The 25,000-nt window shown below is 38.6% G+C and overlaps 3 protein-coding genes across 7 annotated transcripts; 1 reads left to right on the forward strand and 2 right to left on the reverse strand.

Moving 5' to 3' along the window:
- On the reverse strand, positions 1-9,971 carry LOC109403439 (tuberin; the record flags this gene model as incomplete). 2 transcript variants are annotated; one of them, XM_019676259.3, is given in 4 exon segments in its annotated part: positions 1-766; positions 2,760-5,200; positions 8,594-9,501; positions 9,562-9,971. In XM_019676259.3, coding segments are annotated over 4 exon segments (4,191 nt in total), but the record flags the coding sequence as incomplete, so codon positions are not given.
- A 2,855-nt stretch (positions 9,972-12,826) lies between these two features.
- LOC109403454 (viral IAP-associated factor homolog) lies at positions 12,827-13,919 on the forward strand. The gene is made up of 2 exons (XM_019676285.3): positions 12,827-13,026; positions 13,120-13,919. Exons 1-2 carry the CDS (start codon positions 13,021-13,023, stop codon positions 13,810-13,812), a joined length of 699 nt encoding a protein of 232 aa, XP_019531830.2. The 5' UTR covers positions 12,827-13,020; the 3' UTR covers positions 13,813-13,919.
- Positions 13,920-18,479: 4,560 nt separating this feature from the next.
- LOC109433195 (alpha-endosulfine) lies at positions 18,480-22,565 on the reverse strand. Of its 4 annotated transcripts, none has more exons than XM_062860785.1 (4): positions 22,507-22,565; positions 22,351-22,430; positions 19,504-19,606; positions 18,480-19,443 (listed from the first exon to the last, which is right to left on the reverse strand). In XM_062860785.1, the coding sequence occupies exons 3-4, from the start codon at positions 19,567-19,569 to the stop codon at positions 19,135-19,137; spliced, it is 375 nt and encodes a 124-aa protein (XP_062716769.1). In that variant the 5' UTR covers positions 19,570-19,606; positions 22,351-22,430; positions 22,507-22,565; the 3' UTR covers positions 18,480-19,134. The 4 variants fall into 4 exon arrangements, with proteins under 4 accessions (XP_062716769.1, XP_062716770.1, XP_019565148.2 ...); XM_062860786.1 differs by having other exon boundaries at positions 22,351-22,424; positions 22,500-22,548; XM_019709603.3 differs by having other exon boundaries at positions 22,351-22,511.
- Positions 22,566-25,000: the final 2,435 nt, after the last annotated feature.

Genomic DNA, 25,000 nt, shown 5'->3' on the forward strand with positions numbered 1-25,000 from the left:
ACTTTCTTCTTCTTTTTTGATTTCGAAAACTTCATCCGAAATGGATACCTTGGCTTTCGGAACAACAGTCGACGACGGTGGGAGAGTTTGGGACAATTGCTGTGTTGATACAGATTCTAGGTCGTCCTGCGAAAAATTCGCAGTTGCACTGCTTGCCGGTTGAATAGTTACAGCTGCCCCAGAAGCCTTCACATGATGATTACGATTGAGGAGATTCGTTCCTACAATACCTCCACCAAGACTTGGAGCAAACAATGCTGTCAGGTCTTGTAAAGGAAATTCTCCAGATGTTGAATCGTAATTGATTTGGTTTTGAACCCTCATCATCCAAGAAACTACACCAGTAGGTCGGCGAATGCATATTTCTGCCCAACCGGTACATGAACATGCGCACAGCTGAATCGGCTTATCTAGTGCATTACCACTTGTAACCACACTGTTACCGCTGCTACTAGACGTCTGCTGCTGAGGCAAAATGAGCTTATTACCTAGCGTCGTCATCAATCCCGTGTCAGCTCGGTTCTCGGTGCCCTGTCGAAGCGGTTGCTGTTCGTTTCCAGCAGCGCCTGCGAGTCCATTTTCCACCGAGTCTGGATTGCTGCCACGTCGAGACAAAGCCTCCAAGGATCCCGAGGAGTAACCCTCCTGAGAGCCCTGGCGGAAGAAGCGATTGGTGGGGGTTGGTAATGCATTCTGAGGAAATGGTGTCGCCGCCGCCGAAGAAGAAGTTGAGCTCGTCAGTTCAGTGCTGTCCGATTCGTTAGCGCTGGGAAAAAAAATCATGAAATGTTGATTATCTTTATTATTGGTACTAAATGGTACTAATTTTGAATAATACATATGTTACAGCCAATTCTTATTCAACAGTAAATGAGCATGCACTACAGATGGTAAACTAGTTAACTGTTTCAAAGGGATTCTGGTACGTTTAGCATAAGGACGTTTGTCATAAAGGACATATGACATGAACGTTGTTTGGCATAAAAGACGTTTAGCTATTTCAGTAACGCATGCTACATGCTTAAGTTCAAGAATGAGTAACAATATAAAGAAAGATAATACGGATACACTTTAATATATTTACTATTTTTTCTCGATACAATAAAGAAACATGGCTGGAATGTAGATTGCTTGCTCCGATATAGAAGAAAAAAAATCTGGAGAATTAATCTTTTATATAGCGTACACCACGATGGCGTAGAGCACGTTCAACGAGCCTATCGGGGTCATATTAACCCCAACATCATATTAGAGTTAAGAGATGTAATATTATTATAGTACACCACTAACAAATTTGCCTTCTTACCATTGGAGAATGTCACATTTTATTTATGCTAACGTCCTTTATGCCAAACGACCCTTATACCAAATGTCTTCTATACCAAACATCCTCATGCTACACGTACCATACCCGTTTTAAAGTATACGGTACGAAAGAAGTTGATTCTACAATATAACAAACTTGATAGTGCTAGGGTGCTAGTTCTCCTCGAGTTTTAGTTCCTCGATTGTTGGTTCCCATCATGTTTTATTATCTGGAGAATTAATTTTCCGAATTGCTGATTTCCTCGAATAGTGTTTATCGCTAGTGTTCTAGTAGCCACTTGTATGATATGATCTTGTTGAATACATATATGTTTACCGCTATGGGCCCTGCAGCAGTCACATATCCACAAGATCTTCATAGGAAACCTGAATACTGCAGCAAGGCTGATCAAGAAATTCAGACCGGCGATAGGTAAGTTCACAACCCACCAGTTGTCCACAGATCCACAGAGTGACCCCAAACGTTTAATCAGGAATGCATGTATGCATAACAAATGATACGAATGAGTCATTCGAGGAAAAGTAGCACAACCTACAAATCTAGAATAAGTTAATATAGATATAGAGTGACTTAGCATATTATCGGCAGATTAGGGGCTGTCCATTAATTACGTAAGGAGAATTTTGCAGTTTTTCGACACCCCCACCCCCCTTGTAAGATTTTTTGTATGAGAACCCGAATATTTTTGTATGGCGCGTAAGGTTACTCGAACCCCCCCCCCCTCCCCCCATAAACCCTTACGTAATTAATGGACAGCCCCTTAGTTGTCTTCGCCATTGGTGTTTTTTGTCGGTCAAATTGCCTGAAATTTGGTCGTATAATTCAGCGTACTGGAAAGATGTAAGGTCAACTTTCAGTTCATCGGGCTTCAAACACCTCCCATGACGAAAAGAACGAAACTGCCGAAATAACATAAGTTACTGTGTTATGGATAAAAAAAGCTCACTACATGCTCAATTATGCGCGTAAAAATCACATTTCCTTCGAGAAATTTACTGTTTTTTCTCTCCTTTGAAATTTTGTCACTAGTATTTTCATTTCCCAATGCAGATTAGGTATAAAGCCTGACATCTTCTCGAAACCGTCAGAAAATAAACAATTAACTAATTTAAACCATCGCGTCATCTTTTATTTGATCTTATCCAGTTCAAACATGTAAAACATTCTATGAAGCGTCAATTGATGCAGAAATAACGAAACAACAGTGGAAGTGTTAGCAATGGTTCTAAAATATAGTAAGATACACCTGCCTGTAATGCGATTGTGTAATTTTGTATGCATATTGCACACAATCATTTATTTAATCGCATATTGCATAAATTATGGAGAACTGGATAAGAAAAAAATCCGAATGACCTCATGCACTTATTTACCAAAAAACCAAAAAATCAAAATATCTTACCTACTATGTTGCAAACTAGCTTTGGTATACCTTTTGTTAATAACAGGTTGCCCATCGGCAACGCCGGTTGCACTGCCACTTTCTGTCGTCGGCACCGCAATGCCGGAGTCCTTGTTCGATGCAACACTCGGGGTCGATTCGGGAGAAAGCGGTGGAATTCCAGCGGTGGTGCTGGAATCGGCTTTACTGGCCGCTGCATATTCTCGACACGTGGCATAGCACCGATCGCACAGGCCATTGCGTAACGAAACACCGGAACATCCGCTGGTGGTTATGGTGATCAGATTGTGACCCACAAGCCAGGTGTTGGACTGTCCACCTCTAAGTAGGAATTCCGATGCAGGATTTCGTCTAGCCAACCCCGAGCATGGCGAAAACGTATGGTTGGCCATAAAATCAATGCAAGTTTCGGCTAGTTCCGAGTGGAAATTGTACGATTCGCTGTTGAATGGTGGTTTACTTGGTCTCGACTGTTGAGAGTGTGGCTGTTGTTGTTGCTGCTGCTGTTGTAGAATAGTGTTCCGATCTTTCCGTTTGGATCCCTGCTCGGTAAGGCTTGAACTCCGCTTCCGATTTGAAGAATCTTCATTGGCCGACGAATAGTCTGTGCGCTGCTGTTTGGAACCGTCTTGGAATGGCGTGTGAACGTAGGATTCGAGACCCTTGACTATGTAGTTGACCAGACCTTTGCGTATTGGAAGACGACATTTAAGGAACCATGTAGCGATCACGTGATGCGCCAAAGAGACAGTGTAGTGATCGTAACGGTAGGGATTTGTGTAGGGACACGACATGGCCATCACATACATGTACTCTACGGATCGGAAGTTTGCAAAGCGATCGTTTGGGAGATGGCTCAGCGTAGAAAGAAATTCCAGTACCGGAATGGCCACTATGTTCGTATTGGCCATCTTGCTCAGTTCAAACAACAGATTGTCCAGCCTGGGAACCAACGAATCGGGATTTTCCAGCAGTAGGACCGTGAAAGTTTGAATGCACACGTGAGGCCTTCTTGAAATCAAGCCCATTTTGAAGACATCGATTATGCTCTTCTTAGTGCTTGCTTCAAGATGCTGATGGTACGAAGCTAAACTGGCTAAAGCCGGCAAAACCAAATCATGAACATCGGACAACGTGGGTTTCACTTGGTATCCCATGAGTTTTTCTGCCAGCAACTTATCGCCAAACATTTTGATAAGCGTCTTCGCCAGAGAGTCAATATCATTGCCCTGAATCAGCGCCTTGTTTTCCATTATGTTTGGCAATTCAGATAGCACCAGTTGAATCACATGCCAATCTTTTTCCTCTTTGAGGCAGTTGACAATAATTTGACAGCCTCGTTTGATGGAAATCGTTGTAAGATTTGTCGAAGGCATGATGTCAGCGGTTTTCATGTTCTCCTGGAGCGCTAGGTTCAGTTGGCTCGACGATTGAACTTGTTGCGATAAGCCGCCCACCTGTTGTTGCACTTGTCCACCACTCTGGTGCTGATAAGGGCCTTCAATGCCGAGGTAGTGACTGAATCGAATTCTGTTATCATTCTCGATGTCCGGATATCCAATGTGAAACGACGCATTAGCCCGGGCCTGCAACATCCAGCTGAAAATCTTATATCTAATGATATTGACATGCTGTAGAACCACGGGCTTTTCATAATGGGATTCCAACAGCAACATCAACAGATGATACACTTTGATAGCATGTGTCGAAGGAACTCGATACAGCTTTACGGTGAACACGCGGATCAATCCATCTACCAAAATAACTATATCTTCCACGTCCTTGACCGAATGAAATACAACCCCGCTCTGTGCGTAGCAATCATACGGACGGTGCAACATTTTGCCTACAATTTCCAACAGTTCGAAACAACGTTTTGTGTCGCAGTGCATGATAAATTCAATCATGGCTCCGGCTACAGCTTTCCTAACTTCGGCGTCCGTTTCGTGAACCACGCCTCCTAGATGCACAATTACAATGCGCTCTAGAATTTCCTCCTCATAGATTGCCCGATTGATTGCCATTATTCGAACCAATGCTTGAACGGCATGCACTCTAATCATTGTGTTCTTCATCTTGTAGAACCGGTCCATGAAGGAACAAAGCTCCAGCAGCCACTGCGGTCGGATTGCTGATATTTTCGTTGTCATGTACTCAATCAATCCTCGCACTGAAGCTTCAGGGCGTTCGGTGGACACCTTCTCGATCAATCCATAAATTTTGTCCGGGTCTGCGTTGATATCACTCTTCTGCAACAACTCCTCAATCAGATCAATCATCTCGTGGAAATGTCGCACGACATTGTTCTCATTGGGAAGTTTATACTTAGCTAGATTTGAAGATATTTCGTTCATGATATCGCAAATGATGTCCCACGTTGGCTCGTTGAGTTCTGTGCCACTTTTCTGTATCAGCCGATGAATGCTGAGAATCACTTCGTACGTGACCACAACATGTTCACTTCTGAGGGCCTGAAACAAATAAAAGAAAAATAATATGTTCAAAACTAGAATAGATAGGAGCAAACAATATATCAAAGACAATCTTTTCAAAGATCACACTGAGCACTGTTGAAACGTTCTCAAGATACACGTAAGTTCTTCCAGAAGAAGGTAAGGACAGGAGCCTCCTGACGGAACGTGAGATGATCGAGAGGTGGAAGCAGCACTTCGACGACCACATGAGTTGCCAGGAGAGGGAAGTTAAGGATGTCATCTACCAGCTTAATAACAACGACGGCTAGTATCGCTGGAACTTATCAAGATGGGCTCAAAAAAGCTGGCCACCTTTCTGCATCGGTTAGTAGTTAGGATCTGAAAAATTAAACAGCTACCGGAGGAGAGGAAAGAAGGGGTAATCTGCCCCATTCACAAGAAAGGCGACCATTTGGAATGTGAGAACTTCAGGGCGATCACTATTTTGAATGCTGCCTACAAAGTGCTATCCCAGATCATCTTCCGTCGTCTGTCACCTAAAACGAATGAGTTCGTGGAAAGTTATCAAGCCGGCTTCATCGACGGCAAATCCTCCAGATACGCCGTGAATACCAGGTCCCAACGCATCACCTGTTCATCGACTTCAGGGCGGCATACGACAGTTTCGATCACGTAGAGCTATGGAGAATTGGAGAATCATGGACGAAAACGGCTTTCCTGGGAAGCTGACTAGACTGATCAAAGCAACGATGGACGGTGTGAAAATTGCGTAAGGGTTTCGGGTGAACTATCCAGTTCATTCGAATCTCGCTGGGGACTGCGACAAGGTGACGGACTCTCTGGAAGGTGTGATGGGACGAGCCGGGCTCTACAGCCGGGGAACGATTTTCTCAAAATCCGGTCAATTTGTGTGCTTTGCGGACTTATCGCCAGAATATTTGGAACGATGGCAGAGCTGTACACCCGCCTGAAACGCGAAGCAGCAAAGGTCGGACTGGTGGTGAATGCCTCAAAAACAAAGTACAGATGGTGGCCAAAATGTTTGGGATAGGCAACTTTTTCTCTCACAAAAAAAAATCAACATGCTGTAACTTTTCATAGAGGGCATCAAAAATATCAAATTTTGACTGTTTATCAACCTGTTAAATGTGCATAATTGGTACAAATTTGGGCTCGATTGAATATTTTTTCGCGAAGTTAGAATCGTTCAGGTAAAACACTATTTTTTAGACAAATCATTTTTGAGCTGTCATATCTCGGAAACCAGTGAACCGAATTGAATGAATTTTTTAACGTTTATCAACCATATATTGATACTTAATACAACGTTATAAAATGTTATATTTTCTCACGACGAATTAAGTTATACCGGGTTGAAATTTTAGCCCATATAGAGGAAAATAAGTCAAACTTACAATACCTTCCATTTTCATTTTAATTTTGCAGCATTTGGTGGGGCAATGAGAGCGCAAGTCAGTCCAAAGCCGATGATAAGGAGGGGTAATGGCTGAATAGTCTTTGCTGACCACATAAACGCCATGGGATAGGAAAAGGGTATTTTGGTGTGGGATTAGGGTGTTGGTAAAGACTTGACAATATCAATGCTGTTCAGATGCATAATAATTTTAAGGCTCAATAGTAAATCGCATACCTTCCAAAACCAAAAAACAATAATCCACAAAATGCCAAGCAAGTCATAGAAAGAAAAAGCGCCCGATTGTTTATTTTGTCAATTATAATCAACGGAAACTTCTACTCTCTCCGACTCGCCAGTCACCCCGGAAAAAATGTCCCTTCAGTTCTGGAAAATATATTATTTTCAATTAAGCCTTTAATCGAATTGTCCGCGTGGTCTTGTAGTACCCCTACTAGGTAAGAACCAGTCATTGCCATACATATTAAATGCTAGACATGACCCCATGGATAGCATTTGCATACTAAAAGCTTTGCTTATGTGACTTTCCTATTAGGCAATTCTCTCATCTCAAGTTTGTCTTCAAAACCTTGTCAAGCTTAGAAAATTGAAGTTAATAATCATAATCAATACATTACAAGGTTAGAATTCACATAGAATGAGATCATTCATTAGCACTACAACACCATAGGAGATAATATCACATTGGCTGATTACAGTACAAATGCGAAAAATCTCCCTTTCCCCCTATCCGCAACCCGGGGACGCGCCCTGTTGGATTTCGAAAGCCTCGGAGAATATTACAAACTTTCAATGGCATTCCCACACACTAACCCACATTGCCCATTCAGGGGTCTGACTGGGCCTATTACCCTCCCTCCGTTTGTAATATTCTCACCAACTTGGAATTATATTTTCACGGCACATAGACGACATCGACAAATGTTCTATATACTATGCAGCAGCATGATCAGTATAACTATATCAGATGACTTGAAGATCTGATTTTTACAGAATTGTGCCATTGATTGTACATTCAGCTATTCCAATCATTACTGCAAAGCACATCGGTCACATGCCTGAAATCAAAGCTTCCTGGAAGATATAATCCAAGCCCAGGGATCTGACAACGGATCAGATCGTCACCTTACGGTTAATCCACCGGAAATGCCGTGCCGTGAATACCATGGTACTTAATGCATCACCTCAGGCATCATTAGGACAGAAAGGTGAAGTACTAGATTTGTAGTAATGAGCTAAATTTTAGTATGGTGCGAAGGTCAATTCTCCGTTTCTGCAATGAAATGCCCTAATAAAAATGTATTATACATTGCTGATAGGGTGAATGATTGTATCATTCCCTGTATGATCAAGATGATAGCCCGAAAGGGTTGTTAAGCACGTTGTATCATATTTTTCTATTAGGGTGGTGCAAAAAGCGTTGGTATTATGATTCCTTGCCTAATTTGATGCTGTTTGAGCAAAACTTTGGGCAACAGTGTTGTTGTCTTCTCCATTTCTTGCAACATAAACAACATAGTAATCCGAAGTTTTGCTCAAACAGCATCAAATTAGACAAGGAATCATAATACCCACGCTTTTTGTACCATTTCATTGCAGAAACAGAGAACTGACCTTCTCACCATACTAAAATTCAGCTCATTACTACAAATCTAGTACTACATCGAACGTGTCCCTTTGACAGTATCGGCAGTTCAGGTTTATGAAAAATCATGGACGAGAACAGCTTTCCCGGTAAGCTTGTAGATAGAATAAATAGAGGAAGCAATAGGAAATGAGATCATACATTTATCTGAAATTTAATGTGTATTAACACATGTGATCCAAAACTCGATGTTCTTGTTATGCCTTCAAAAGATTTACAAAGTCGAGTATATTTTTGATTCTGTCAATGAGCTAAATAAGCAGTAAGGATTGCGAACTGTAAACTTCTAAAAAAAATCTAATACCTAGTTCGCCCTGACACAAATGTGAAATTTCGCATAGGTACTTACATTTAAAAAGCTGGTCAGCACAATCGACGGGGAACAGTTCAATATCGGCACGACGCATCCGCTGACGCCCCACAGTCCGACGTTCGTGTGAAATATGGCACCCCGCAGGAGAGCTTCATCGCGGTAGAAGTTTTTATCGTTCAGAATGTTGCACATGGTGAGCAGTGTGGCATGGCCCAAGGCCGTGCCGAACAGATTCTTCATGATCTTCCACGACGTCTGGCAAAAGGCTTCCCGGTTAACCGTGCGGCAGAGAATGACAATGAACAGCGTCAGAGTTTCATTCGGGATGATTGCGTAGCAGATGAAGCAATCCAGAACCGTTAGGCAGAGTAGAATTGTCTGGGTGTCCTCAACCTTGCATGTTATGTCGAAAATGTAGTTGACGATTCCGACGAGGAAATTTTTCTCCAAGCTTGCCGCATTGTATTTGACGAGGTTTACGATTAGATCCAGCAACTGTGTGATGTAGCCCACTTGTTCTATCTGAGGGATCCACTGAACAAGGAAAGCGCCGATTTCCTTCTCAAAGTACTGGATGTTCTTACCGTTCTCGGTGAGACTTTTCAGCATCTGCAATCGGTATTCAATGTCTTCGGGTTCTTCGTGCGAAACAATCACTCGAAAGAATTGGGCTCTCATCATTTTGAGATTATCGTACTGCCCTTGAATCAGTTTGCAGTAGAAGTTGAGGGCGACATGTCTCTGCTCTGTGGACTTGTTTCCCACGATTAGATCCTTGGTCCACTGCCATAGGAGCTGCACAGCATCTGCCTCCAAGCGATACTTCAGAACATTGTCACTAAAATCCTTCAAAGCCTTACAACGCTGTCCAACAGGTGTTTCCGGCTGCAACTCCCGTTCCAACTCAGGTGATATCGGAAAATAATTCGGATCATGATGCGACGCTGCAAATAACAATAACATTAGATAGTGACAACATACAAATTATATAAACAATTACATACCGTCAACACTTTTGTTAGTCCTCGATAAGTATTGTTTTATCTTGTTCAGAATTTTATCCTTATCCTTGCCGCTCATCGTTGGCTGCTCCTGCTGTTTTCAACTCAGCCCCTTTTCGCCAAGATACAGCCCAATAGTTGACCACAATCGAAGAAAAAATATGGAAGCAGCCGAAATTCGAGAAGAAAGCTTCGACGAACAATAATTTCAAATTTCATCAGATTAACACACATTCAATCGAATCAAAATACTACCATTCGATGACAAAATGTTTCGTAAACCTATCGAAATAATTGTATTGGCAAAATCTAATGTATTTCCACACTTTTTTGGAAAAAATAAGCTACCGAAAAATACTTGTTTTTGTGACCGAAAATTTCTTGTGATGGTGAACAATCTATTTTTAGAGCACCCAGCTGTGAAAAACTGAACTGACAGCTGAACGTCAAGTTGCCTTATTAGGGTGGGTCATTTTGATCGTTTTCTCGTAAGTAGCCGTTACAAAGTAGCCGTTTTCATATAAAAATCAACTTGATTGTCAAAAAATGAATGTCGCTGAGTCTAGTGGCAACGAGGAATAGTGCATACAATAAAAATGTTTAAAATCATTTTAAAGTAACTCTTTTTATAAAACGGCTACTTTTGAGGCCATACTGAAGTGATCGGTAGAATACAAGTAGCCGGTAAATCCACAATATCAAAAATAATACGTAACGCAAAATTTGATATGTTCTTGACAATCCCTCCCTCACACGCGCAACAAATTTTGAAAGGAAATTTTGTATGATCTCTTGGCTTCTTCTCTCCCTTTTTGTTAAATATTCGAACGAATCCAATACATAGTCCTTTTTTAATAAAAACTAGCTGTCCCCGGCAAACTTTGTCTTGTCTACTGTGTTTTTGACGTTCCAAGAAAATATTCCCCGTCAACTCCCCTGTTCAAAATGAATAAAAAATCGATTTTTAAAAACTCTGAATTTCTCCATGTTTTTTGTCTCATAAACCTTCCTTGGGTGAAAACTAACAGAACAAGACAAAGACGTCCCAAATCGGCCGTTCCGTTTGCGAGTTATACGCGGTCCCACGTATGCCACTGCATTTTTATATATACAGGGGATGGCCAAAATGTTTGGGATAGGCAACTTTTTTTTTCTCACAAAAAAGTTCAACAAGCTATAACTTTTCATAGAGTGCATCAAAAAATCTCAAATTTTGACTGTTTGTCAACCTATTATATGTGCATCATTGGTACAAATTTGGGCTCGATTGATTAATTTTTCGCGAAGTTAGAGCCGTTCGGGTAAAACACTATTATTTAGACAACTACTTTTTGAACTGTCATATCTCGGAAACCAGTGAACCGAATTGAATGAATTTTTTAACGTTTATCAACAATATATTGATACTCAATACGACGTTATAAAATGTAAAATTTTCTCACGGCGAATTAAGTTATACCGGATTGAATTTTTTACCCATATAGAGGAAAATACGTCAAATTTACAATACCACACAAAAATTACTAAATGTGTTCTTCCTTCAATCTGAATAGGCTCTACTATATCTGATTAGAGATAACTTGAGAACAGAAGTGGAAAATCTTTGGATATCAACACTAAAATTTATTGACATTGATGTAAAAAAATCATATTTTTTCGAGAAAAATCCAAAAAGTGTCAATCCATGATGACTTTTTTCAACGTTTAAAAAGTATCTATGTTTTAATAGTTTGTAAAGCATTTACATATTGTTAGTGTACGTTCAAAATTTAATTCAATTCGGGTCACTGGTTTCCGAGATATGACACCTCAAAAATGAGTTGTCTAAAAAATAGTGTTTTACGCGAACGGTTCTAACTTTGCGAAATATTAATCAATCGAGCCCAAATTTGTACCAATGACGCACACAAAATATGTTGACAAGCAGTCAAAATTTGAGATTTTTTGATAAGCTCTATGAAAAGTTATAGCTTGTTGAACTTTTTTGTGAGAAAAAAAAGTTGCCTATCCCAAACATTTTGGCCATCCCCTGTATATAGATAGATTTAGTAAGCTAGCACCAAGGCTAGCACGCTACCATCCGTCTCCATAACTTTCGATTATATTATTTATTGGGTTTCTCATTAATTTTTAGACTACTGTGATAATTTGAGAATAGGACAGATCGATGAAGTATTATGTTTCCAGTTCAAAACCGTCCAAATTGACCGTGTATGTCAAACAGGAACATTTGTTGTCAAAAGTGAGCCAATGTGATGTATTTTGCAACCCGCCATTTCACTTTCGTTACGTCAAGGTTGACCTCGAATGTCAAATAAAACCTGCTCATCATTATTTTTTTTTCGAGTTTATTAACTATTCTGTCATTGTTTTAGCTCTAAAAAATTACCATTGAGATCAGGAAAGCATGCTTCTTCGAGTTATGCAGCAAAACCGGGAAAATATTTTTTATTTTCGACCCTATTAGCGACATTTTTTCTTTGACTTCCCCTGCTTTTGCCTTGCGTTAAACACAATGTCGGAAGTGGGGCGCTGTATAGAGCACCAGGTGTACAATACAGCGCCCCAATTCCGACATTGTGTTTAACGCAAGGCAAAAGCAGCGGAAGTCAAAGAAAAAATGTCGCTAATTCGGTTTTGAACTGGAAACATAATACTACATTTCAGTAACAAATTTTGAAAACGACGTATAATTAATGCTAAACCATTGATTATACGTCGTTTTCAAAATTTGTTACTGATTTGTAGTCATGAGCTGAATTTTTATATGGTGAGAAGGTCAATTCAGTAACAAATTTTGAAAACGACGTATAATCAATGCTACACCATTGATTATACATCGTTTTCAAAATTTGTTACTGAATTCTCCGTTTCTGCAATGAAATGACATAAAAAACGTGGGTATTATGATTTCTTGCCTAATTTGATGCTGTTTGAGCAAAACTTTGGGCAACAGTGTTGTTGTTTTCTCCATTTCTTGCAACATAAACAACATAGTTATCGAAAGTTTTGCTCAACCAGCATCAAATTAGGCAATAAGATAAAAATATTTGGCATTGTGATAATTTTGAATCATAATTTAGATATATATACGATCTTGTATAAATGCGATAAATACAATCAACAAACTATTTAAGTTAATAATATTATGGTCCTAGTTTTTACTGATTTATAAACGGTCAATTTGAATGATGACTCTGTCACTCTGACAAAATATATATCGAAAATCGACAAGCAAAAACAGACGTCAAATAGATAAAACTTTATCAGTCCTTTTCCGTGCATAATTTATTTAGTTTAGTCGGTTTCGTCAATCCAAGACATTCGCAATAGTGAATGATTTAGTTGCATGAATCACTAAATAACTGTATAGTTCTGAAATTAGGATTCAAATCTGTACGGGTACATCCTGCACATTTGAAATCGAACAGTGATAATACTTGATAATAACCCTCAATCAAAATGCAGGTAAACATGCCATGTGCAATGTGTGTACAAATAATACAACTTCCTTATAAGGAAAAAAATGTTGACCAAGGTTGAAATCTTTCTCGACACTAGGACCCCAATGAGGACACCGAGTGGAATGATGTGCTGCGAGCAAAGGGAATTCTTCCTCCGAAAAAGGAGAAAGAGATCACTGAAGATGACATTATCGGAATGATTGAGAACACCATTGAGCAGAAACAGAACCAGAACAAAGACCTCGCAAACATGGGATTAGACGAGCTAGATGAGCTGGAAGACTCCGAGGATGAAGCTGTATTGCTCGAGTATCGCAAGAAGCGAATGGCTGAAATGCAAGCAATGGCACAAAAGGCCAAATTTGGAACAGTGATGGAGATTTCTGGTCAGGACTACGTCCAGGAGGTCACCAAAGCTGGGCCTGAGATCTATGTGGTTCTGCATTTATATAGTCGAGGTGTTCCTTTCTGTTCGCTGATCAATCAACAATTGAACCAACTGGCCATGCGGTTCCCGGCAACGAAGTTCATCAAAGCAATTGCAACTACTTGCATTCCTAACTATCCGGAACGCAATCTACCGACTATCTTCGTGTACTACGAGGGCCAAATGAAGCGGCAATTGGTGGGTCCGGTTGAACTGGGAGGGCCCAACTTGAGCTGTGAAGAGTTGGAATATATGCTGGGACAGGCCAAGGCCATCGATACGACCATTACGGAAGATCCTCGTAAGGCAAGGGCCGTGAAGGATAAGATGTTCGCGGACTTGGCGGATAGTAACGATTGGTGATCAGTTCAGTTGACGATTCATTTCGAAATCAACATTTGTAGCTACCAAACCATTTTTTCCTATTCATGCAATAAACACTATACATTTTCAGCTATTTATTTGATAAATTAGGATATCTTTAGTTGAGAGAAAATCGAAATTAGTGTCAGCCTAATTTTTATCGCAATACAAGGATTCGCCACTTTGGTATACTCGAGACACTTAAGTATAAACAACCAGTAGTACAACTCTACCACAAACCTTACATAAGACTAAGGAGGCACATTACCAGAAACAATATTATCCGTTGCAAGAAAAATTATCGCGCAAAGCTATACGAAAACGCTAATAGATATGCGCAGGTGCATTTAATCACTTGGGTTTGTTCTGCGCGGTTAATCCTTGGGTAATTTCCGCACGTATTGAAGAAGACACGAATATTATTTGATGTACTGCCGACGATCTATGAGCGATTTTGCACATTATTGCGAGAGAATTTACGGCGAAACGCGCAATAATGAAGAGTTGATCATAAGAATATCCTTAAGAATATCTAAAAGTCTTATGCGGTTTCACAAGACGTTGTCTTTCAGGGCTGTTACAAAAGTGTTGATTTAGAAACAGCAAAATCCGCGTCAAGCCATTTAAAACCGCGCCAAAATCACCAAATGCACACCATTACAAAACATATGATTTTGACGAATCAAACTCACTAAAGCCAGAATAGGGCACATAACAATTTGATTTTGCTGGGAAACGCATTGTAACATGTTTGGCGTTACAAACCGTTTCTCAGTAAAATCTAATGGGTCTGTTGGTCACACTAAACGAAGCCAGCAAGTGCCCTATTGTTCGAAGAAAACCAACCATTCATGCTCATATTGAATTTTGTTATTGGTAAGTTGATTTTCAACCATTACCTTTTACATCAAATAAGGCAGCGTCCATTCATTACGTAACGCTAAAATCGGCATTTTTAGAACCCCCTCTCCCCTCGGTCGTACTTCCCCCTCCCCCTAGGGCGTTATACTTATGACACACATGTGATACAATAATCACTGTACAATTGCGCTTGAAATCAGTGCCATACTGAAAATTCTCTCAGTTCAAGTCAGTCTAGTTAGAATTTTCTTGACACTGCGTACCGTTGTACAGGAATCACACTCGTATCACATGTTTGTCCGGGGTATTACGTAATTTGTGGACGGCACCTAAAGCGTTTTAAAATCGATGGTTCATTAATTTCTCATGAATCAAATGTCTACTATTTAACAACAAAACTCTCGAAATAATTTAGTATAGCAAAATAATTTAGTATAGCACATAGCAACATTATGGTATAAATCCTAAAAAAAATTTGTAGACTGTTTCAGAAATTATAAATACACTTTGTTTATTAAATTAAATGAACTGTTCTAATGATTTTTACCAACTTCTTTTAGAGTATAGCATATTGAACTCCATATTTTTATATTTCCTTTCAATTTTCTCGATATTTTAAAGAACAGTCGAGTTCTCTAACAAACAACTTTATTTTTCAAATTTGCATTTGCACAAAGGTGTTTTTTAATGATTTCAACATTATTTATCACTAAATACTAAAAATTATCTGCATGTTTATCACATTCGCTTTCTCAACAAGTTGTCTATGGAATGCCTTGATCAAAATTTGAGAAAAATCTATAAAGGCATTTCCACAACATTTTTTCGGAGATCAAGTTTCTTATTTTTTAAGGTTTTCTACGGAACATAAGAACTACCACACAGATTTTTAGCTTTTCTGAACGCATTTAATCTAAACATACTTATTCTTTCAGCTCATTCGATCCTTCAGATGGCAAAGCTTGTCATACCATAAAAACGAATGCAGTAAGCAGTAATTAAGACATTCGTTTGCTCAACGTGTTGGTGTTGTTGAGAAATTTTAAACAAAAAAAAATTGTATTGGGAAGGCCCGTAATGGTGGTTCTTGATCAAATATTCCAGTAAAAATTACTTTTACCAATCGAGAAATATCTTTTATTATCGATACAGCAATTTTTATTGTGTTAAGAAATTAAATATTTTATCTGTGAGATTTTTTTCTTTTCTACTATGCTACATTTTTTTACCACTTTGTGCAACTTCAGATTATAATCATCTAGTTTACAGAGCCCTATTTTTTAATTTTTACCAGAAACATCAACAAAATTAGTATTATTTGCTTCGTTAGCATGTATACTATAAAAGCTAGAAGAAACTTTTTTTGTATATTGTACTCAAATTGAAATGACAGTTAATCGTTAGTGTATTTATAATTTCTGAAACAGTCTATAAGTAGTCCCCAAAGACCTTCTGACAGAATTTCATGAAAATTTTTAGAAACTTTTTGAAAAATTCATGGAATATTTTCTGCATTAACTTATTTCTGAAAATTCAAATAGAGTTATACTAGTGCTTTTTCATGATGGAGTCGCTAATAAATTTTATTCCTTCGGAAGGTTAAAAAAAAAGAAATTCCCGAAAAAAGCCTAGAGTAAGTCTCAAAAGATCATTCAACAGAATTTTATGAAAATTTGTAGAAACTTTTTAGAAATTCAAGGACTGACTTTTTTTGTGAAGATTCAAATGGAGTAATACCAGTGCAATCTCAAGATGAAATCACTTATAAACTGTACATATTAGGGGTATTCACTAAACAAATTAAATTGCTGCGTAAGCCATGATTTTCTGCATATTTGAAATGTTTCATGATTTTGCGAATGAAATAATAGAAGATTGCCTTGGTGATCGCGACATTTAATCAGTTTACGCTGTTGAGTGAATCCTCCTATTGTATTGTATTTAGATTTAACGTAAGCATGGCAGTTATTAGCTATTTTTCAGGTCAGAAATAAATATTTCTGAAAAAGAGAAATTTCATAAAAAAGTGTAACAAAGTTCTGAACCTTGAGCAAAATATATGTAGAAAAGTAATAATAAATTAATCATCAAAGTTTCTGAAAATCTCTTCAAATTTTTGAAAATAAAAAATGGGAAAAAAGGCCTCAATGTTCTTAGGATTTTAAAAGCTTCAACGATTTCTTTAAGTACCATAATCCGGGGTAACATTGAACAAAATTTTCGATCTGTCTTGATTAATTCCCTTACTTAAGCAAACGTTACATGTTTCATATTTTTAAAACAAGTACTGACACTCTGCGTATGTGTTAAGCTGTTTCAAAAAGTATTGTGAAACTTTGAAACATGTTAAAATAGGCTTTTTATTCTAATTTTTGGGTTTGTACATTTGGTGTAACATTGATCACCTTAGTTAACAGTGTTCGTTTGTGTTGAAAATACCCTTACTTACTAAAATTGAAGGCCCTGATTTCGAATGTGTTGTCCAAATTCAAGTTGTGTACTTTTTGAGTAAATTTAGGATTCAGATGTTTTAAACACCGAATAACGCCTAAAGCCCAGTTTCGTGTTCAAAAGGAATCGCTCAAGAAATTTCATGACCTATTCCTGGCAGAAACTTTCTACAGTGACAGTCATTTGAATTGTAATTTTTTCGCAACTGCGTGCTGCGATCCGGTTTCTCGGGCGATTTAGGCCAGGAATTTTCAATGCATCAAGATAGGCCGTGAAATTTCTTCTGTGTAGGTATTCGACGGGTTCAATATAGCTACGACCAGGGATTGGCGGCATGCACCGTGCGGTGCGAAAAAAGCGTGTGTTTCACACAATCGCAAGTGCTCGTCTCCCGTTTTGCCGAGAGACAAGAGACGTATGAGTGAGAGCTTTCGTAATTGTGCGAGAGACAATCGCAGCACTAGCTCTACGGCGCAGGGAGTAATGCGCGGTGCTTGGGACTGTGCTCGTCTCCAAACAGAAAAAATCAATTAATAAATTAATTGAAGAGTTTGTGTTTTCGGCAAAGTTGTTAAGCTTGTCAAGGGCTGACAAGTGATGGGTCGTTTGATTCGAAATTTTTTCAATCATGCGTAGTATCAAGCCAAGTGCTAAGCACGGAGACAAGCACCGAGAGAGTGCATACGACAGAGCGTGAGAGACAGGAGAGCTCCAGCGCGCGGCAAAGTAAACGAGCAACACACAGCCGATTGCGCGTACTCGTCTCCTTCTAGTTTGTTGTGCTGTCTCGTAGCAGAGTGTGCGGCACGCAAAGAGTTTTGAGTCGCACCCTATCCCTGGCTACGACACTTCCAGTCAAGACCAAGAATCAAAGAAGTAGGGTGAAAGTACTAGACTTCGCCCCCTCCATGCAAATTCCATTTTTTATGTATGAATATTATCAACGGCATCCTCTAAGTCTTAGATTGTGGATATAAGTATCCATGAAGAATGACCACAGCTGATTAAGTAAAGAAACGCCAGCTGGTTGACCAGAGGTTCCTGAAACGCAAAGTTTTCGAAGTAACTTTCAAATGTATCTATAATCAGATAGAGATTCTTTATCAGACATTATCTGACCGATCGATCAACTCGTGAGCGAGAGTGTGCTAGTGAAAAAGTCCTGGGTTGATTCCCAATTTTTGTAACACCCTGATGTGCTACAGTGTTCAAAGTTGTTATAAAAATTCCGAATAAGAATTACCCAGTTTTCCCGGTTCATTACGATTTTTGATGAGCTCGCTGTTTTCTCGGTAGGGTGACAACTCTGTGTATTACGGCTGTGATATCTTAAAGCGAAAGCAAAAAACCCTATGTTCCTAGCATTTAAAATAAAATGGATAATTATTCACATATACATTATGGAACATCGAAACACACTCTCCATTAGCACCGAAGAACAGTGTTCCGTTCCGCGGGATGACACTTCTCAATTCTTTCCTAGCGAATTTTGAAGCCCTTTTCCAGGGCGTGGGCGTATGATATTGATCAAACCTCCTCGACGTATGGTGCAGTGTGAAATGTAACGTGTGCACTTCAGCTGATCTGTACGATCGAATCCTATTTCTTTACTTCGAGTTTTTTTTTTCTTTGAATGTGGGTTTCTTTATTAAATATTTAGTACTCTCCTACAATATTTTTTGTTTGCTGAACTAATGTTTTAGGTTATAGAATTTTCCCTTAAGCTGATAGTGATGAGGTGTAACGCACATTTTTGAATTGATTAAAACTTTTACCTAATTGTATAATTTAGCCGATTCTAGCGAAGAGCGAAATCGATCAACTCAGAAAAGACACATGCCGAACAAGGAGGAAGTGAGAGACAATTATATCCGTGGAGGGAACATTTGAAGAACCGACCAAATACGATATGAATTGAAAAAAAAAACTCTTCAAGTTAAATCTGGGATGAAAAAGAGGGTGGCTATCGTAAATGTTCGTATGAGACAGGCAAGTACATAAAAAGCTTACTTAACTTTGAAACTTGTTACAGGTCTGAATGATCGAGGTTTTTCTCACTGGGACCGTCTCGGGAGTGGGAATGGCCTCGCCTGTTGGAACCTTGTTGGCGAACACCTGCTTGACGCCACCGCCCTTTTGTTTGGCCATTTGATAATCGCCCGAATCGAAGTACTTTTGTCCCTTTTGGAGACGTTTCTGCAAGAACGCCGAATGACCGCCCAGACCACGGGCACCTAGGCCTGCATTTGGGCCGTACTTTGCCTTCATCTTGGCTTCCTCCTGCTTCTCCAACTCACTGACCGACTGCTGTTGCTCCTGCTGTTTGGGAAATACTCTGCTAAATTCAAATGCTTTCGATACCAGCAGTTCAATACTTACTTCTTCCGATTGATCGACAGTAGTCTGTTCAGTGGTGGTTTGCTCTGCGCTTTCTTCGGAACTCATGATGGATTCTTAAAAGTTTTTGTTTTCGAAATTTATTCTGAAAATGTATATATGAGATTGGTGTAACGGTGTTAGGTATTGTCAATTTTTAAGTATGATCAATTTGAATAGTTATCCGACCATAAAATAAACATATATATGATATAACTTGTTGTAATTTGAGGAATTTTCTTAACTAGAAAAAAAGAATAAAGGTTAAATATTTATAGCGCTATATGGTTAAACCATGTAGACCAAACTCAAGTTGTTAGTACTCAGGGTAAATTTTTTGTCCAAAAAGAAACCAATGCTCAAACATCTTGTTTGACGCGATCGAATTTTCATTAATGTCAAGCTGATGTTGTTTCTTGAGCTCTCCTTGCCAAATATTTAAATATGTGTACTTCAGGCCTTACGTCATCTCAGAACCTCCTTACCAACGTCATAGACTGAAAGTCTACGTAGTTTATGAACGGCCCCTAGGCTCCCCAGGGCTAATAGCGATCAGGTGGTGAATTAAGAATTTTTAATGAATTATCAAAATAGTGAATTGAAATCTAATAAATTTAATGTATAAACTGAACATCTAAAGAAAGTATCTTTAGAATACATTATTTAGCAGGAGACGATTGAACAAATAAGAAATAAACAAGCCTGTTAAATTTGAAGCCTGTTTTAGTAGCCACTTGTATTCCAATAGCCACTCACGAGCGTAGAAAAGAAGGGTCCTTGCAAAAATACAATATGTTTTCCAGTTGTTCCTGGGATTTTCACTAGAGTTCCCCCCAGGATGTCTGCAAGAGTTTTCACGTGGTCTCTGCTAGAGTATCACTTGAGGTTTTCTTCCAGAGGTTTTCCAAATGAGTTTTCAGAGTTTTCCGCTGGATTCCTCCCGGACGGAGGAATTCAAAATCTTTCAAAATTTACTCAAAGTTGCTTCAGGAATTTTTCTCACTGGTCGAGATAGCTTTCCAACAGTTTCTCTCGCAGTTTTTGATTAGAATAACATCCTAGAGAATAACCAGCCACAGAAATCCAATGTCGCGGCTGTTCGTGTGACTAACATCTAGTTTGCCTCGCCCTTACAGCGTCAGTAGCGGTACTATAAGTGTCGAATAAATTTTGTTTACCAAAACAGAAGGTCCTCTACAAGATGGGCACTTAAACATAATCAATTACAACTAACGTTATTAAAATATTTAAATAGGAAAACTGAGTACAGCGCCATTGACGTTCTAGTGTATTTCTATTGGTTTTTGCGATATATTTGCAGCAGTTCTTCCAGGTATTTCTTCCAGTTTTCCACCATTTCTCTTGGAATTCCTTGCGGGATTTTGCCCGTAGTTTCTCCGGGGATTTATCTTGAAGATTTTCGGAGTTCCTCCATGAATTTCATTAATATTTCCTCCCGGGATTACATCCCTAAGAAAACTGAGACATCTAGAAAAAATGTGCACATTTTATCGAGATGTCTCAGTTTTCTTATGATTCTTCTTGATCTGGATCTTCTGAAGTTGGTCTCCAGATTTCTCCAATAAGTCTTACCAAATTTCACTTGGATTCCTTCCGACATTTTCTTGGAAATTCTTACGAGGAATTCCAAAATTTATCTCAGGATACATAAACTTCTGGAAAATCTCTACAAGAACTCCGGGAACAACTGTTAAAGAAATTCCAAAAGGAGCATCCATCGGCAAGCAATTGCAACGAAAAGGCTCTGAAGGAAACACGGAAAGAACTCCATGAGAAATACTCGCAATAGCCCCTGCAGAAAACACAGAAGGCACTCCCCCGAAAAAAATCTTAGGAGAAAGTCCAGGATAAATTCAGAAAATAGGTATCTGCCAACTGTGAAAGGATTTTTTTTTTTTTTTGAGAGAAACACTTCGAAGGAAAAATCCCCCAAGAACTTTAGGGAAATATCCCAGCTGAAACGCTTCTAGAAATGCAGGGAGAAACTCTTTCTTCAAATAAATTTCTTAAAAAAAAATACAGGGAGGAGCTTGCTCTAGACAAAAACATTTGTTACTCATAACCATGGACGGACAAGAAAAGCTTTTGGATAAACATTTACATTTACATTTATTTTTCAAATAATACGGCAACTTGCCAGCTTAAGCCATACATCAGGTCAAGGACACTGATAAAAACTATGATAAAAACTATGAAAGGGCTCTTAGAACTAAAAAAGCAGGCTCCGTCTCAGTTTGGACGTAACGTCAGAAAGAAGTAAGTAGGGTATTGCACCATTTGGGCAGGTGTTCCTATTTTGGGCACTTGTCGCTATAACTAAGTCAATTCCAAACCGATTGATTTGAATTTTTGTACAGAGTTAGATACTGTACGTGCCTAACTCTGGAAAAAATTTCAAATCAATCGGTTTGAAATTGACTTATTTATAGCGGCAAGTGCCCAAAATAGGAACACCTGTCTAAATGGTACAAGACCCTATGTACACAATCCGGCATCATCATAATCGAAATAATGCGACAATTGCGCCATAGGTTTGTTCCAGTAAACCATACGAAAATCGAATTCCATCAGTCGGAACTTCCGACGCGGAATTATCGTACGGTACATGTTATCCCGTTGAAATAAAATTGTTCGAGTATCCAACTGCTGAACGGAACCATTGATGTAGCCTTGAAGGCGCTTGTGGTGATCGCAATAATTATTATCGCATAATGCGACGAAGCTTGTTTTGTTTCCTTCCGACATGGAGAATTTTGCTCTCGTGATACGGAAGGAAATATTGGTGATTTAAACTGCTAAATTCATCCTGAATTATTGGATTTCACCTACCTTTGAACGTTTCGTGGCTTAGCTGCGGACCAAGAATCGTAAAATGATTATTTTGAAAGAATTTCACTGCACTAAATTTGTTTTTTCTTCTTCTTCTTCTTTCTGTGCGGGCTGATGGGGATCACATCAACTCGTCGATGTATAGGGCCAATTTGTTTTTTTCAACTGCAAGCTGCAAAAAGACTGTTTTCTGCTGAGCCAAATCGCGTTCGTTTTTTTTTCAAGCTTGACACAATTTTGACAACACTGTCAAATGGACTGCAGAATCTCATTGTCGACTGCGGAGATCGATTTCGATTATCGTGCACGGAAAATCAAAACAAGCAATTTTGTGCACGGAAAATCCAAACTATCTACATATAAAGTTTGGAATAATTTTATCCAAAATTGAGTATCGAATAAACTAGTTACCCAAAATTAGGTCGTTTTTCCTCTCTCTCCCACCGATGTTGTCAAAAACAAATCGACAATGATTTTTCATAAGGGCCTAAGGGATTTCAGGCCGAACATTTCAATAGGTCCTATCTGCATTTGAGAGGCTCTCTTTGTTCACTTTCTCTTTCAATTATTGCAATTTAATGGTACACTTTTCAACTATTTTTGCAGTACAAATCGAAAGACGATTGTTTTGACCATCGTTCAATGCAAGGAGACAATCATAATACAAATAAACAGCTGAGATATTAACGAAAGAGAGGGAAACCAAAGAGAGCCTCTCTTCTGCAGATTGGACCTTTAGACATGTTTGGCCTGATTTCTCTTCGTCGACTCTCTCTCTTTCGCTACCCGGATAAAAACTAACCATAGGGTGTTTGGTGAAAACCATTCATGCACCATACAGTGTATACCGTTAAACCGTTTTTGCAATATTGAGGCTCCAGTTTGACCAAAGTTTGAAATACACGGGGAAATACATAACAACTCATGAGAAAACTGTCAAGTTCGATTCAAGTATAAGTTAGGTTAAAAAGCGAACCCACAGACGAACCTATATTAGAATTTCTTTCAGTATTCAGTCCAGTCCATATGTTAAAGATGGCTCTATGATAAAGTACGTCAATCGTATTCCTCTCATCGCACTCTACATACCTAGTCCATCATATCTCTTGGATCTGCAGTTCTTAAGAGATCTGGTTTACTACTTATTTAAACATTTTATTGACTTTAAATTAATGATGATGATTAACCTGGGCTTGTTAGGGGAATATCCGTAAGTAAAATAAAAAAATCGCGTTATGTACTGTTCCTTTGATTCTTAGTGGAATTCAAAAGAAACAGTACTTAACGCGATTTTCTTTTTACTTTTAAATTGATGTTTCAACTTATTCCCTTTTTTCTTTCCTTTCCTTTGCATCAAAAAAGTCACAAACGTCAACAAAACAAAGCACGGAAAAAATCTAAAACTGAATAAATCTGGCGTTCGATTTGAATATGTCGAATCTACATAGGAATCACAGCAAATTTAGGACCTATTCAAATCGAGTTCCTGAAATAATTAATAATGCACGGAAAAATAATGTTTTGGAAACGTGAATGGTTCAAACGTAAGAAAAACAGTATAATATATTGTTACATAAAAATCGAATGTAAATGTATAGTAGCTACAATGTGCGAAGCTTTTAGTGAACCATTCCATTACAATATACATTATTGTAGCTGGTATATATTGTAAAAATCTTATTTACAATATACTGTATTGGGTTCTACATTACATTTTATTGTTTTTGTATTTTTATTTTTACAGTGGTGTCTATTGTAAAAATATGGTTTTAAATAGTACTGTTACAATACAACGTTCGGTTTTTCAACTGTATTTTTTATTCGGGTAATAACTTGATCAAAACAAACAGAATCATTATTCTTTTTGTTTCTACAGCAACATGTAGTCGTCTTCTTCGCATTTCAGGCCAAACATTTCAATAGGTCCTATCTGCATTTGGGAGGCTCTCTTTGTTCACTTTCTCTTTTAATTATTGCAATGTTTTGGTACACTTTTGAACTATTTTTACAGTACAAATCAAAAGACGATTGTTTCGACCATCGTTCAATGCAAGGAGGCAATCATAAAACAAATAAACAGCTGAGATATTACCGAAAGAGAGGGAAACCAAAGAGAGCCTCTCTTCTGCAGATAGGACCTTTAGACATGTTTGGCCTGATTTCACCAAAAAATCTTTGGAAAACTCTAGATTGAGTTTAAACAAGGGCGAACGTAACATAGGCGAATTCTCTTCATCGACTCTCTCTCCTTCAAATTAAAGTGACAAAATGCAAGTACATATGGTTGCACTTTTTGATCATAAATCGTTAGGTTGTGATGCAATCTAGCGTCGAAATGTAAAAAAGTTCGATTGAATTTGCATCTTGTCACTTGAATTTGCAGAAGAGAGAGTCGATGAAGAGAACTCGCTCATGTTACTTTCGCCCTTATTTAAACTTAATCTAGAACTCATTACACATTCTGTAATATGTAACACAAAGAGAGGATCGATGAAGAGAACTCGAAAAAGTCAGTTAGGCCCAAATGAAAAATCAATGTCGAAATTATTTCTATTTATTTTTTTCTATTTAATAGAGGTGCGTCTATCCAACAGGGATCCTTGAGCCCAATAAGCCTATTATTCTATTTAGTCTATGTCTATTAGTCTAT

This window comes from Aedes albopictus, chromosome 3 (genome assembly GCF_035046485.1).
Source record: "Aedes albopictus strain Foshan chromosome 3, AalbF5, whole genome shotgun sequence".
NCBI classification, from domain to species: Eukaryota; Metazoa; Arthropoda; class Insecta; order Diptera; family Culicidae; genus Aedes; species Aedes albopictus.